Here is a 17,390-nt window from a genome sequence, read left to right as displayed (position 1 = left end):
TTTGTAGGCAAACAAATAGGCCAAAATTAGGCTAATGGAGGACTGTGACTTTTTAAAGGTGATATATATGAGGTATATATATATCAGGGCACATCAGAGAAGGAAAACTCTGACTCCAAAAAACCTCCGCTGCCTTGCGGCATACCTCTTCAGGGGAAAGGCTAAGGGAGTAAACCCCGACAGAAAATCCGGAGCCGGAGTCCCTAAGGCGGTTTGACGTTGTAGTCAACACCGGCAACTCCTGCGGCGCACCTGAAGCCAAGCTGTATTGACTCCGTCTTTCCCTTGGACCCTTCAGCTGCGAAGAGAGGGGGGGTCTGCTGCATGGGCAACAGCAGACCCTCCATATCACCCTGCCCAGGCTCTGTAGCTTCAGCTTCACTGGAGAGGACACTCCAGCGTCATCACAAGATGTCGATTCAACACGGGAGGAGACAGATACCGTGTCACTCCCGAGTCGGACTGCACAGCCATTCTCGGCGGTGCAGATAGACTCTTAAGAAGCTACACCATCGTCTCTCGAGACGGACGGCTGCCGAATATATGAGGTAGCACAAGGGAGTAGAGAAATGAAAAGATGCAAACTTAATTAACAAGCTATTTGCTAATCCTATGATAAAGGCATTTCTAGGGAACTCATTAATTGCTTAAGAGGGAGCATATTACCATATTTGAAGGGGAGAGATGTTAGAAGAGGTTTCTTTCAGGAAATGTGGGTAGAACATACTGTATGAAGGTGGGAGTGGAAACAGATGGAGTTGGAAAACTTAAGAATGGGTTGGACTGAGAAAGGCTGCTCATATCCTGCAAAGAAGACTAGACTTCACCCTCAAGACAGTGAGGCATCACTGAAAAGGGAAATAGGGATAAGATTTATGTATTAGAAAGGTCACTTGAGGAAGATGGCTGGACCTGATGAAGTATGTAGCAATTGGAACATTGTTTTAGTAATTCAGAAACAAATGAGGAAGGCTTGAACCAAAACTGAGACCATGAGGTTCAAGAGGAGGAATAGATTTGAAAAATATTAAAAATATTACATTAGTTAGCTCTCACCACCAATTCATCATATAAAGTGCAGCATTCTGCAATGACTTCTAAGTTTCCAGTTGGTAACCTCACTGGTTAAAGACAATATTATAGTATTCCCTCACTTATTGTGGTTATTATGTTCCAGACCCCCCCACAAAGTAGGAACCTAACATTTATTCTACACTCTTAAAGCTATATAACTTTAACAACATACATATACAGTACTGCAAAATCCTGCAATATAGCGAAAAATCCACGATAAATAAATATAATATTTTTAAAAATCCCATGATACAGTGAGGCCACGATAAGTGAACCGCAGTATTGCGAGGGACTGCTGTATTTCTTGAGTTATAGAACATAGAGCATTGTTTAAATGCATTTAGTGGTTACCTTTAGTCTTTTCTTTTTAATATGGGTTCTCAATCCTGACTTGTTTCCATTCATCTCTTTGTTTTCTGTATGTCATTACTCAGTAGCTTGCCAAGAAGATTCATGTTTATATTCCTTGAGCTTTTGCAGGGTGAAAATATCTACCAGTTTTCTTTTTATACTAGAAGAAAATATTTTGCTGAGTCTAAAATGCTTTCCCTCGGGACATTTTAGACTTGGTATTTTCTTCAGGCCTTGAAAGATAATGCAGATAAATCACATATCAATATGATTTTTTGTTATTTTATGTTTGTTTCTCTAAAGGGGTACTCAGTGAGGTTCTTTCTTGCCCATGAAGTTTGGTCATATTATCAGAGTATTTCTTTCAGTTGAATACCCATGATCAAATTTCTATAAAAGTGACATATCCTTTTGACTTCAGAATCAGGTTATATACAGATTTTTTCTAATATATCTTTCCATATTTTTTCAAATCTGCATGTTCTTTTCTATTCATAAATTATATATTTGTCAATTTGATTTTGCTTTTCATCATATATGTACATTTTTCCATGATTATTTTGGGATGTGTGTGTGTGTGTGTGTGTGTGTGTGTGTGTGTGTGTGTGGTTTCTCTGGACTAGTCATTGTAGCTCTGATTATGTATTTCTGGTTGTGACTATCCCATTTCTTTTAGCTTTAAATATGGCTTTTATCTCTGTAATGGTTTTATTTCTGTTTAATTTCTTTCCAAAATTCTTCCTGTCTCTTTTCTATCTCCTGTGTATTTTCTAAATATAGTTTTTCTTCTTTGGCTCTTCACATCTATTTTTGAGGGTTACCCCCCTCAAAATTATATTGCCTATTAATGCCTAAACCTATACTCTGTCTTAGTTTTATTATATTCTTAATTTCCTCATTTCTATAAATAAGTCCTTTGCTGATTCCTTTATGATTATAATGTATTTTTAGTGGATGTAGCTAGTTGCTGAAAAATAATGTGGGGAGGACAGGAGGGAAGTGAGGTGGAGCAGCCCAAAGCTCTGACTTAGGTATGTAATCTGAAGATTTGTTCCTAGCTATAACAAAGCCTCCCAAATCACAGGCTCTGTGGTGATCTGACATTTGCTGTCTCCTCTCAGTTCTTTACCTTGTTTCATTTCTATCAGTCTCCTTTGGTTAAGAAGCTTGGTTGTAAGTGATACAAATGATATTACACCTTACTGCTGTTCTTTCTGTGGTATCAAATAGATAACATATGAGTACATTTCCTTCTTTTCTAGTGGCCCACCATTGCAAAAAGCCCTTATCACAAGATTATTATATAGTTTATTTTTTTTTCAAAACTGTGACATTCATAGATAAATCTAGAATTAATTGAACTTTGATGGTAAATTTGTTCACTTCCAGTGACCTTCTTGATATCTTCCAAATTTCACAATATTTGGCAAGTCTAAACCATATTTTATAGTTAGGGATTGTGACCATACTCTCGTTCCACTGAAGCTGGATTTTCCTCTCTATGTATTCATTTTTAAAAAAAACTGGTTTTGGTGGATTTTTAATAGAGGAGAGGAGAGTAAAAATGCATTTAATAGGCCATCTAAATATGATATTTAAATCTAACCTTAGAAAGGTAATTTTGACAGTTGTGTGGCAAATGGTTTATAATGCTGAGTGTAAAAGCAGATAGATAAGTAGGAGGCTCTCAGAGTAGTCTAGAAAAGCGAAGTGTGAAGTAGAATATTACCAACAAATTGAAGAAAGGCTATGGTTGGAGATTTTTTAAATTAATAAGTGATAAAACTTGGGAAATGCTTGGACAAGTAGATGAAAAGGTAGAAATAGTAAAATATGCTTTCAAGATTTCTGGTTACAGTGTCTTGAAGAATATTTGTGTCATAACTGAAAGAGAACATTGGAGAGAGGGACGATTTGATGCTCAAGTTAATGAGTTTGCACTTGGACATATTAAGTTTGAAGATATTTGGTAGTTTAAAAAAAATGGTTTAATAGCTTGGAATTGGTAGTGTCCTATATAGGTTAATAGTTGAACATTTGAAGTAGACAGTGTAGTTTGGGCAAAAAGTTAGGTTGAAAAGGTAACATGAATATATAGCAGGTGCACAAATGCATTATGATTAAATGTGACATTGAGTTTAGCTTGACAAGGGCCTCCAATAGTTGAAGAGGAAAAGCATCTTCTAGATGATAAGGAACTCAACAGTGAGAACCTATGGATTACTGGCATATGATTTGGGTGTAGCATTTATAGTGAAAATATTACACAGACTTTTGTGGAATAAGATATTATTCAGTAGTCAGACTGTGTCTAGATTACTCTATAAATAGAATAAATCTAAAATATGTAAGTAAAATTACCAAAGATATGTGTATTTGTGTGAAAATTGAAGGTTACATGTTTAAAAAATCAGGTAAGCAGTTATCACATGAAAAATCAGAAATGTTTATACCTTTAACTTTTTTACCATTTAATAATGGTTTCACTTTAAGTTATAGATCAGAACTCTCTTTGAGGTAATGAGAAAATAGGGATCCAAAGTAGATGCCTGACTGAGCGCAGAACTGAATTTGAGCAACTGAACACCAGAGATAGAAGTCAGATCTTCAGAAATTTAATAATATGGATCAGTCATCAAAACAGGCTAACAGATGGCTCAGGGAGAGATAAGGTGATGGAGTAGCTGCTGTATTATGCTTTACATTGATGCATTTTCTTTAAGAAGCAAGGGTTTATGTGTCCTCAATTCGAGGTCAGCTTTGGGGTTAGATTGTGTTTAGGGCCTGTGAGTTCAAAATAGGAAAAGGATCAAGTAAGAACACATAATGAAAAGAATAAGTGCCCAGGAGCTAACCAATTCCTTATGACTGTGACAACCAGCATTTGGGTCTCTAATAGGAATTATTACGGGACAGTGCTGGCACTTGTTCTAACCAAATTACTGGTCTATGTTATTAATTTCCATCTGATATTTTTTCAAAGCTATAAATGTAGCCCTGGGAAATAACTAAGCATTATAAGCCTGGCTCACAACAGATGATGTCGTGGGAGAGTAAATATGCTTTAAAAATAGAACCAGATGGTACCAAAATTGTTGGTGCTCTGAAGAATCATGGCCTCCAGGCTCTGGTTTTCAGGATGGTGGAGACCAGGGTCCTCAGTTTCCTATGCTCTGTTAAATTATGCAGGTTGGCCAGGAGAAATTGGATTTAGAAAGTTTTTGCTACACCAGGCAGATTAAGTCAGCATTAGGGAATAAATGAGAAACAGAACAATCATGGCAAGTTGTGGTAATGATCAAAAACTTGCAACTTTATTTTTTATATGATATAGATTGTGTAATACATTAGGAAAGAAAAAGACATATTGTGCACAAATAAAATATTCAAATGGCTATCTATTCACCTGAACAGAGGAAAAACATCTCAGTGTCTAACCTATTAGATGACCGGCTGAGGATGATGTAATAATAAGTGCTCATTTAACATTATATTTTATGAACATTATATTTTAGGTGAACACTTAACATGAGAGCACTTAAAACATTTTTTCTCTTTTACTCCAGAATGTTTGTTTCTTTTATCTCAAATGGAATTTTACAAATAAAAATCCCTCTATTTGCTTCCAAGGGCTTAGCTTTTTGAAATAGGCCATCATTAAGAAACCACTCAAGCTCAGTGTAGATAGATAACACAAAGGAAAAGCATTTCAGGCAAAAAAAAAAAAAGCCCTTTAGAAATATTTGTTTCAAACTTATGTGAAAAAAAACCCATCCCCCACCCTGAAAAATATCTTCACTCTTTTTAGATTAAAGATGTTTCTAATTCTTTCATTTGCATATGGTATTGAATTATGTTGTGGAGAGATATTTTAAAGTGATAATACAACTATTGGGATAGAAAGATGCCAACCTAGAATTGTATGCATAGGTAAAGTGATGCAGTTAATTTTGGGGAAAAGAGATTTTAGAGATTTTGTTGGTTTACTATTTGATAAATGCAGGATTTTGTGTATTCCACAGATTATTTTGCTGTTAAAAATATTACTTTTACCAGAAATAAACTTAGAAATACCAACTTTAATGCAATATCTTTTCACAAATTTTAATTTTAGGTGTTGGACAAAACTGCAGTAATTTTGGAATTCCAGCTAAAGGAGAAATAGCCTTTTATTGCAATCTTTTGAAATATTCCCAAGAACTAAGTGGGCCCTGATGTTTTAGCTTTCACAATTAAAAAAAAGCAGTCCCTTACAGATAAAGTAATAACGGTCTTTGGAGCGGTTGATCTAAAAGTGGCTTTGGTCATGTTGTTAGATTCAGTCATTTTAATGTTAAGAGTCTTGTGGAACAATAAACTACATTAGTTCTTTTTATAGCAATCCTAGAAAACAGATTATTGTTGGGAATGACCAAAAAACTGCACACAATTGCTTATAATAATATTACATTAAATGAGAAAACAATGGGAAATTATGGCATGCTTTTAAACCATACACATTAACCATTTACAGATAAATGAAGTGTTTGCTGGGGATTGAACTAAGTATTGGCAGTGTCTAGAAATAAATGAATGGGCCTTTCCCTTACCTCTGTTCCTGAAAGTCTGATGGGGCCAGGATTTTCCTGGGCTTCTATTGATCACATCTTAATAATACTTTCTTACTGAGTGATTTGGTCACAGGAATGTTGTAGAATAAAATTGTGCAGACTTTAGCAATCATGAGAAAGGCGAGAATACTGAAGGACCCATATTTTTTTTTCTTTGTGTCTTTTTCAGGGCATATGGGTCAGTACATATGTATTTACAATATGTTTTGCTGCCAACGTGGGACTGCTATTTGGTGTTGTCTGCACCATAGCTATTGTGATTGCTCGCTTCTCAAGGTAAGATCTTATTTAAATGTTCTGTTTCCTATGGCATAGCAGCAAAGTATATGGTGTTACCAGTTACTTTTATTTCTGTGGATTACATCATACTACAATCTCATGTTTTATTTGGTATCAGAACATCGGAGAAATAAAAAGAAAAGGTTCTATCTACATATAGTATGTAGAAATATTTTGTCAGCACTATAAAATAGACTATATCAAATCTGTTGAAGTAAAAAAGTAATTCCATTGCCATACATTGTATCACAGAGGTATTTTTAATTAAGTAAAAAGATATAGTATACAATGAGACACAAACCATATAACAATTTAATCATTTAGAAAATTAAACAACTTTAACAGATTTAATTTTTCAGAAGCCATATCTATATATTTTTCTCTAATTTACTGAAGAACATATTCTCCTCTTTTTGTGTTTTTACTGAACATCTGTGAGCAGTTCTATTTCTGTTTTCCATCTGATAGTGGTTTTATTCACTTATTTTTACCTTGAAATTCTCTGTGAAATAATATGTTCTCTTCTCTAATTTTTTGTTACATTTTATATTTAATAATATTTGTGTTAGTTTCAGGTGTACAGAAGAGTGGTTAGACAGCTATATATACAAAATTCTCCTTCCCAATATTTTCAGTATCCATCTGGCATCATACATAGTTATAATATTATTATTAAATATATTCTCTATGCTTTACTTTATATCTCCATGATTTTTTAAAAAAATTATATTGTATTGACTATGCTATTACAGTTGTCCCAATTTTTCCCCATTCCCCCCTCCACACTGCACTCCCAGTCCCACAGGCAGTCCCCACAACTTTGTTCATGTCCATTGAACACGTGTGGGGAGGGTTGAGCAGGGAAACGAAGTCCTCTCTCTGCCTTTGTCTGGGAGGAAGCTGTCCCCTAGCTCTCGGCTTGTTGCCAGACACTTCCGTTCCTCCAGCCACCACATGTGGGTACGGGATCACCCTTTTCACATCTTGCCCTCTTCCTGCCAGTCTCAGTGTGGCTTCTGTGGATCTTTGGTTATAAGTCCTCTGGTCACCTAGTCTGCAGTTGGTGACTCAGGTTGATTTTTTCTATAGTTGAGTTGTAATTCCAGTTTGGTCTTGGGAGGAGGTAGGCGTAATTCTCCCTGTATGCCACTGGTCCTTTCAAGCTGCTACCCTGTGCTTGGAGCTCAGAGGGAGTGAGTCTGAGTAAGCCCATGTGTGCGTTCTTTAAGAGGAACTGCTTGGGAGTCCAGAGTTTCTTCCACTAACTCAGTCCTCACTGGGTTTTGCAGCCAGAAATTATGGAGACTTATCTTCTTGGCACTGGAACCCTGGGCTGGGGGGCCTGGTGGGGGGCTGGGACTCCTCACTCCTAAGATATCCCTCCTAATTTTTTATCCACCAGGGACCGCCCTAGTCAGTGTTTGCGCATCTCTGCCCCTCCTACCAGTCTGGATGGATGTGGTTTCTTTAATTCCATAGTTGTTGGACTTCCATTCACCTTGATTTCTATAGTTTTAGGAACTGGTGTTCAGTAGTTCAGTTGTAATTTTGATGTGGTTCTGTGAGGAGAGCTGTGTTTACATATGCCTGCATGTTGACTGGAAAGCTCCATGATTCTTCTGTAACTCTTAATTTGTTCTTTTTAATTCCTTCACCTTTTTCACTCAATCACCCAACCCTCCTTCCCTCTGGCAACCTCATCTGTTCTTTGTATATTACTGTTTTTATATCTATGAGTCTCTTTCTGTTTTGTTTGCTTGTTTATTTTGTTCTTTAGTTTACACATCAGTGAAATAATGTGTTTGTCTTTCTCTGAATGACATATTTCACTTAGCGTAATACCCTCTTGTGGACATTCCTGTCTTGTTCTTGATCTTAAGGAAAATGCTTTTAGTTTTACTCCAATAAGTATAATGATAGCTGAAGTGTACTATATATAGCCTTTATTATGCAGGGGTATGTTGCCTCTAATCCCACTTTGTTAAGAGTTTTTATCATATATGGGTGCTGGATTTTGTCAATTGCTTTGTCTGCAGCTCTTGATATGATCATAGGAGTTTTATCCTTCATTTTTTAATGTAGTCTATCACATTAATTAATTTGTGACTCTTGAATCATCCTGATATTCCAGAAATAAATTGCACATGACCATAGTGTATCATCTTTTTAATGTTTCGCTGAATTCAGTTTGCTAATATTTTTGTTGAGGATTTTTTTGCATCTATGTTTATTAGGGATATTGACATATATTTTACTCTCTTCCTAGTGTCTTTATCTGGTTCTAGAATTAGTATAATGCTAACCTCATAAAATGAGCTTAGGAGTTTTCCCTAAATAGAGATGTTATCTGTCAGCAGAATGGGAGAGAAATCTAGCACAGGAACATTGGCAGCTGTGCCCGTAGCTCTCTCCCTGGAGCCAAATAATCCAGTCTTTTCTTATGCAACCCCAGTCCACTGCAGGTTGTCCCCCTCTGCTGGGGCCCAGGGTGGGTGACTGAAAACAAGATTCTTTGCACTGGCCTTTAATAGGGTACCTGGTCTTCTAGAAAATTCTTGTCTCTTCCTGTTGATTTTCATAGCCAGATGCTATGTAGGATCTTCTTCCTGGTTCTAGTGCTCTGGGCTGGTGATTTTAGCATGAAGTTAAGATCCCACACTCCTAAGGAGGGACCTTTATAGCTGAGATATGCCTCTGGATTCTCAGCCACCACATGTGGGTATGGGATCATCCTTTTCACATCTTGCCCTCTTCTTGCCAGTCTCAGTGTGGCTTCTGTAGATCTTTGATTATAAGTCTTCTGTTCACCTAGTCTTCAGTTGGTTACTCAGGTTGATTTTTTTCTATAGTTGAGTTGTAATTCCAGTTTGATCTTGGGAGGAGATGAGTGTAATTTTCACCTATCCCACTTCCATCTTGGAATCCTGAAATAATATATTCTTTTTAAAAAAAATGTATTAATTTATAGAGAGAGGGGAAGGAAGGGGAAAGAGAAGGAGAGAAACACTGATATTTGAGAAAAACATCAATCAATTGGTTACTCCTCACATGTTCCCAACTAAGGACCTGGCCAGAAACCTAGGCATGTGCCACAACTGGGAACCAAACCAACAACCCTTCAGTTTACAGGACAATGCCCAGCACATTGAGCCACACCAGTCATGGCTAAAATAATATATCCTTGAAAAATTTTAGGTTTTATCTCTATACATTTTATCTTTATAGACTGTATCTCTGTAGATTCACCATTGTCTGGTCCTATTTTGCTATTGATTCCCTCTTTACTTTCTTTCACCTAAAACACAATTTATCTCAAATTCTATATGCTCTTTAATCTTCTTTCTCACTACTTTTGTCAATACACCTCTTGTAGCTTGGATACATGGTAGCTGGGCGCCCAGATTAGGTAAGTTACATTTATAAGTCCCTACGTAGATGTCTCTGTTGTTATCCTTTCTTCCTGAGGATCCCAGAGAAATACAGATTTACGTGTTTTATTAACAAATGTGCTATGAGATCTAAACCATTTTAGATGTTTCTGTTGTTAAGGCATCATTTTTACTTCTTCGTGATTAATGTAGTAATTATGAAATGGTATTTTATTTTCCACTTATCTTAATTCTAGAGCAAAGACACTGATTATAAAAAACATGAAAGAAATGGAATTTAAAGTGAAGACAGAAATGGATGGCGTAAGTTGACATGCAACAAGTCAATGGAACAACTACAGCAAAACTTGTATTAGCATTTGAATAAGGCAATAACAGGGTTCATAGAACTACAGTTCATATTAGAATCATAGTCTAGATTAATTCAGGCTTTTGGAAACCTCTTTTTCATTACGAAGTTCCATAAGACAGTCAAACTAACCTAAAGTCCATGCCAAATTAAAGTTGAAGGAATGTTGAAGATGAAGGAATGAAGGAAGATTCACATACTTAATATTTCTTCTATCTCTCTTTCTCTGCTTAGATGCTTCACTGTTCTCTGTGTCTCTTCTAGGTAAATACTGAAGCCTGAAAGAGTACAGTATTCCCTCACTTATTGCGGGTATTACATTCTAGACCCCCTTGTGAAGTAGGAACCTTACATTTATTCTACACTCTTAAACCTACGTAACTTTAACAACATATGTATACAGTACTGAAAAATCCTGCAACATAACTAAAAATCTGCGATAAATAATTAAATGTAATATTTTTAAAAATCTCATGATACAGTGAGGCTGCGATAAGTGAACTGTGATATAGAGAGGGACTATTGTAATGCTTTATTTAGTTGGTATGGTGTTATAATCTCACAGAACATACCATCTTCTCAATTTCTAGGTCTGACCCATGCCCCAAAGGTCATGAAGTGGACAGTTTCAGTTGCATATCATCAGTTGCTGCCTGAAAGACCTGGGCAAATAGCCAAAGCAGATACCTTTCAAATTGAAACTTTTCCTTCTCTTTTTCTGTATGTCTTACCTACATCTTGGCCATGCAGGGCCTAGGCCTGCCCAAAGTGAAATTAAATTCCTGATACAACCTCTAGGTTTCTTGCACTGGGACTATCAGTCACTTGTAAGGTAATACATGAGCCAAAGGAAAGCTATGTCATTAGGAGGTTAATGACTGCCAGTTTGAACCTTTAGGACATATTTTTGTTTTTTTTAAATTCTCATGGTTAAGTAAATAAAATTTTAAATTCTATTTAGAGTGGGAAAGATACTTTTGGAAGGAGTAACCTTCCTGGTACTCTGGATATTCTAGGCCCAAAAACCCTGTAAGTAAGGATAAGAGCCATTTTCTGAAAAGCTTCAGACTTATCTCATGGTTATTAATGTTTCTTAGTGAAGAGAAAGTAGATATTTCCCCTAAGAAATATGATAGTATATTAACTTCTCCAAATATATTTTAATAATAAAAATGTTAGCTAAGAGATTGCTTCCATGATGGAGTGACATTTGGACTTGTAAGACTGAGATTTATTGGATAGTTATCCTTTTTTATTTTATTCAGTTCTCTGAATCTGATCTTTTTATTCTCTAAAAGGAAACCCTGAAACAGGTGAAAATTATCTTAATAAACAAACCACTTGTTTTCCTGAATGCAAAGAAGTTTCATACTGATCTAATGAATGTAATCCAAAAAGAAAATGCCAGCAACCAGCCACTTGATGATATCAGCAAGGTAGGACCATGTTCATGGTTACAGCGTCATAATACAGGCAACCTGAAATCATGATACTAAGAAATGTACCAATTAATTGAAGTCCATGCTTTATTCTTATTTTCTTAGTTTTACCTAATGTCCTTTTTCTGTTGTTCCAGGATTCCATCTAGAATATCACATTACATTTACTTGTCCTGTCTTCTTAGGTTCCTTTTTGCTGTGATGGTTTCTCACACTTTCCTTTATGGATGACTTTGACAGTTTTGAGTAGGTCCGGTCAGGTGTTTTATAAAATTTCCCTCTATTGGATTTGTCTGGTGGTCTTCTCTCTGTAAGACAGAGAATATAAATTTTGGAAAGAAAATTAGAGGTGTGAAGTGCCATTTTCATAACATTATATTGAAGGTACATACTACCAACATGATTTATCCCTGTTGATGTTGATTAACCTCGACTACATGGATGAGATAGCATTTGTCAGGCTTCTCCAGTGTCAAGTTATACTCTGCCTTCCCCTTTCCCTAATGTACCCTTTGGAAGGAAATCTCTAAGTGCAGTCTATACTTCAGGAGTGTTGGGATCATTTTGTACCTCCTTGTGGTTGGAATATTTACATAAATTATTCAAAATTATTCCACATGGAAAATTTCAGATAGGTACTTTTAAGACTAGTGAAAGGAAACTCACATCATTGAGTGTCTTTCAGGAGCGAGTCCATTTTATTGGGCTATCAAACTTAGTCACCACCAGCCGCATGATGTAAAATAACCTAGTGGGAATTATTTGGTAACAATTGGACCCAGACTTAAAATATACATTCTGCACCACTGGGTATTTAGAAAGGAAAATAGTTAGATGTTCTGGAGTCAGCCTCCAAGATGAAAACTGATTTCAAGGGAAAAATAGTGTAATTGAGCAGTTTGGAGCATGAGGTTTGGGATATAAAGGCATGAGTTCAGGCATTAACCCAGGTTCTTACTATCTTTGTGATTTTGGTCAAGTTATTTAACCTTCCCAAACTTAGAAATTTTAAAATTTTCTATCAAAAATGAGATTAGTTACTTCATAGGGTTGTTCTGAGGATTAAATGATTAATGTAAAGTCCTCAGAATACAGTAAGTACTCCATAAATCAATTGTAATAATTAATAATAATAACTAATTAACAATACTAACAATAATACTTTCTTTTGAGAGGTTGATAACATGCTGTCTCTTTAAAGCATCCATTATCAATTTTATGAAGTTTGTAGGACATGGAGTCATTTTTATTCTTCAGCATTTCCATAAATCAAGAATGTTTCTCAGGCATTTTTGTGGCTCTTCAGATGGACAGTTAACTTTTGTATAATGTGAAATATATGGTTAGTGACTCTCACTCAAAGAATGCTGTGTTAATGAGATTACTTTCTGATTGGATATACTACATGAAAACACATGAGATTTTTAAATTCCTAATAAAAAATTAAAAGAAATTTAGTCTTGCATAAAAAATTTTAAAGGAGATAGTCTGACTTGATAACATAAATTATCTACTGAGAAAATTTATACTTAGAGTTAATGACCATTTTATTATTTCAGCTTGTTGTATTTACCATTATGAAGAAAATAGGCTATGGAAAATAATTATTGGAGACTAGTTATCTAAGGAGAAAAGAATATACTTCTTCTCAGGGAAAGAAATGAATTTATTTAATGTTATTATTCTTTATATTTATTTTTATTTCAGTGTGAACAAAACACATTACTCAATTCTCTATCCAATGGCAATTGCAATGGTGAGTCTGTTTTTTAAAAAAAATAAAGTGTTCTGACTTGAATATAGACCAGAGAATGATGTCTTTTTTTCCTTCTTCTTCTCTCTCTCTGCTTCTCTCCTCTGTCCTTTTTCTCTCCTCCTCACTTTTATCCTCCCTCCCCCTCCTCCCTTTCCTTCCTCGCACTTTCTCCTCCTGTCCTTATCCTCCCTTCCCTGGTTGGTTTTCGTTTTCTCTGCTCCTCCCTCTTCTCTTCTCCCTCTTCTCTACTCTCTTCTTTTTCTTGTTCTTCTTTGTCTTCATCCTCCTACTCTTGCCTCCTGCTCTCTCTTATAAGTAAATTTATGTAAAGATATATAAACCTGCACAAGATGAAGATGTAAAACTTTGTTACAAGGCATTAAAAATACTCAGAACACTTAAATATATGGCATTTATAAATAAATAAAGGGAAATACAATATCCATGGCTTAGTATACTCAATGTCAAAAATATATCCCATCTTAATTTATAGATATACATTGAATCCCAATTAAAATCCTAGTAAGACAGCTTAATAGCAATTGAAAAGCTCATTCTAAATTTTGCGTGGAAACTCAAATGGCCAAGAATAGGCAAGACTCTTAAAATATATGAATAAGAGGTACACTCTGTTTTCTTAGTGGTCAAGATGTATTATGAAACTCTAATAATCAGTGCAGTATGTATTGGTTCATAGATAAATGAACATAGACCAACAGAACAGAGTAGAACTCAGAGGGGCAAAAACACCTCACATATATTGCTGTTAATTTGTGACAAAAGTGACACCGCAAAACAATGGGAAAAAGGTAGTCTTGCTAGTACACAATGATGAGACAACCATGAATCTACAATAAATGAAATTACACGTTTTTTCCCATTCTGTATGCCCAAATTAATACCAAGTGAATCAAAGGCCTAAGAGTGGAAGACAAAATATAAATTTAGAAGAGAATATATACAAAAACTGTAAAACATTAAGCATAAAGACACTGGTCATTAAACTTCACTAGATTTTTTATCAAGAGCACCAAATAAAGCATGAACGGTAAGCCAGAGTGAACGAAGATAGATGTAACAAAAAGGAATAGCACTTCCCAACAAATCAATAGGTGAAAAGGTAGATGGCCCAACAGAAAAGCAGGCAAAAGACATGAATAGGTGATTCAAAAAAGGAGGCATTTTCAATTTTTCCAATAAATATACAAAAGTATGTTTAACTTCACTATTATTCATAATATTATTGGGAAATGTAAATTAATTTTACAATAAGTAACACTATATATATAACTGGTAAAAATGGACAGTACTAAGGGTTGGTGAAGATATAGGGCCACAAGAAGACTCTCACAGTGCTGGTGGGAGCGTAAACTGTTATAACCATCTTGGGGAATAGTTTGGCAATATCATGTAAAGTTGAAGACACACATACCACGTGGCCAGCAATTCCACTTCTAGTTATACATCCTAAAGAAATGAGAGCTTTTGTGTAGCAGGTTACACAAATAAGAATGTTCATACAGTGTTGTTTGTAACTGCCCAAATCTGAAAACAGCTCACAGTTCACACACACACACACAAATAATAATAAGTATATATAACCTGCATATATTTATACACTTGCATTTTTATTTGATATATTTATTATATGGTATAGTTATACAAAAGTGAAAAATAGGTAAATCTTATAAACATAGTTGGGAAAAAAGGCAAGATAAAGGAAAATATTTTAAAATTCCAATTTAATTTATACAAACTTAAAAAACCAAAAAAGCTGAGTTTATTAATTTTTGCATTTGTGAAGACAATAAAAAATAATATTTTAGTGTTTGTACCTAGAAACATATAAAGATTATTCATAGTAACTTTTTAAAGTAATTTCCCCCAAAGTCTGGAAACAACTAAAATATCTATTAACAATATAAGAATATGTGGAATGTTTATATGAGAACAAAATACATACTATAATAACAGTATATAATACATTTTAAGTAAATACATGACATATGGAATAACACAATAAAAATAAATATTGTATAAGTATATGAATCATTTGCATGGCCCAATATCAACATGGGTGTGGCTCAGACATTAGCTTCTCTGGTCTTCTGACTTCCTATGGCAAATTTTCTGTCTCTTGCCTTGTGTTCTAAAGAATGCTTATTTTCGTCTGTGTAAAAAATGATAAAGGTTCAAGTGCCCACTCTAGAGCATGGCAACTAAAACTCTTTTTTATCTTCACAAACTGCTTTCCCTTTTACTAGACAGTACATGACTCCTCTGTCAGGTTAGACATATCAGTTAATGACCCCTACATCTAACTGGTTTATTCCTGGCTCTGAGTCTTTATTTGGATTCTCTTGAGTATAACCATCTCCCTTCCCTGCCAATCTAAATCTTATACTTTCTTCAAGATGTAATAGAGAAGAAAAGTAAATTGAAAGGACAGAATCCTTGGCAATCCCATGAAGTACAAAAATAAGTCAACAAGATCCATGCAGGGAAATATACAGTCAAGTGCAGCTTGGAATTCAGTGTCTTCAGCTATGAAATGAATATCATAATAATAGTAAAACAGAGAGACTTCTACACACTTCAGTCAAATATATAGCTTTATGTGGTTATAGAGTTGTTTTATTTGTGCATATTTTTCTTTTAAATGGATTTTAAGGCAAAGGATGCTTTTTTCATTTCCATGCATCATCTTTTATTGTCCAATGAACACTTGGCCAGTAAATGAAAATTATAATGATAATATTTGTATAGCACTTCACAGTTTTCAGTGAACTTTCTTCTTCTTAATAGTTGTGAAAGAGGTAATAGATAAAGACTATACTTTCATTTTCAAATAGGTAATAGAGAACTATCCATTTTACTGATGAAGACATTGAGGCCTATAAGGGTTAATGACTTGCTCTGGATCATGCAGTTGGTTAGGGACAGAGGCAGAAATAGAGCCCCTGTTGAAGGGATTCATGAGTAGTGATCTTAATGTGGTCTGCAAGGCCACAAGCAAGAAGGGTGGGCTGGGTGTAATCCAGAGAAGAAAAGGTGACAGTGTTGTCTTCTGGTTTTGTAACAGTGTTATGAAATTGGAGGGAGAAAGGACAGACTTCAAAGAGATTTCAGCATGTCGTGAGCACAGCTCCCATTGTTTGGTAGTTAGAAAAAGGGAGAGGGCAATACAAGTAATGAATTTGAAGCTTTTACACTCTCATACTGGAGTAATAGGGAACCCAGGAGGGTAGCTAGGAGAGAAGATATGTTTATTTTGGAGGATGTCGAATTTAAGACATTGGCATTGGGAGGTGTCCTAGCTGGTGGCTTTGTTGGTTGGAGCATTGTCCCATACATCAAAATGTTGGTGGTTCGATTCCCTGTCAGGTTCATACGTAGGTTGTGGGTTCAGTCCCCGTTTGGGGCAGGTACTGGAGGCAACTGATCTCCCCCCCCCCCCTTCCTCTCTCTAAGATCAATGAACTTGTCTTCAGGTGAGGATTAAAAAAGAAACAAAGATACTGGGAGGTCATCCAGGAGACATTCAGTGGGATTTTGGGATCACAGAATAGATCTGAAGGTAACTAAAGCAAAGAGAGAGATATTAGCTGAGCAAGGGAGTGGGAAAGAGAAAAGAGAACAAAAAATAACTCCTCTTCAACGAACTTTACAGAAGGGGAAGATTTGTAGTTGAGCACATAAACAAATAAAATACATAAAACAAGCTATGTATATAATAAGATGGAAGTCATCATATTTCTGTGAATGAAAAAATAAAAAGTGCTCAAATGTGGAGAGATCTTATGTTACCATGTTTCGTAGGTTATGTCCCAAAACATGTTAGTGAAGTTGTGCCATTACCAAGAGGCACTCTGTCAACTTCTCTCTTCGTATGATTTTCCAGATTCATCTCCACCACCTTCTCACCTGCTTAACTTCAAATTCTCCTCCAGGTCTCAGCCCTCCCATCCCATTCTTCTTTTAATTTCTGTATTAACTAATGCATGTGCTGGTTCATTCGGCAAATATTTCTTCTATGTATTGAACATCTCTTAATCCCTGGGCACAATGGCCAGTGCTGCACGTTTAAAGATGAAAAGAGCAGGCATGATTGCTGTTATAATGATTCCCGAAGTGGAACATAAG

General features: G+C 35.5%; 1 protein-coding gene across 2 annotated transcripts in view; it reads left to right on the top strand.

The window, feature by feature from the left end:
* The window catches only part of SLC26A7 (solute carrier family 26 member 7), a 72,714-nt gene that overhangs the window by 40,923 nt on the left and 14,401 nt on the right, over nt 1–17,390 (top strand). For both annotated transcript variants that reach the window (XM_090282811.1, XM_090282810.1), the window contains exons 11-14: nt 6,205–6,311; nt 9,940–10,006; nt 11,351–11,488; nt 13,199–13,247. In XM_090282811.1, coding sequence (XP_090138937.1) covers nt 6,205–6,311; nt 9,940–10,006; nt 11,351–11,488; nt 13,199–13,247 — 361 coding nt within the window. The remainder of the gene's footprint in view (nt 1–6,204; nt 6,312–9,939; nt 10,007–11,350; nt 11,489–13,198; nt 13,248–17,390) is intronic.

Source organism: Furipterus horrens, unplaced genomic scaffold (assembly GCF_987537825.1).
Source record: "Furipterus horrens unplaced genomic scaffold, mFurHor1.1.pri manual_scaffold_7, whole genome shotgun sequence".
Lineage (NCBI taxonomy): Eukaryota > Metazoa > Chordata > Mammalia > Chiroptera > Furipteridae > Furipterus > Furipterus horrens.
Note: the sequence above shows the minus strand (reverse complement) of the source record. Positions and strands in the feature narration are given on the sequence as shown.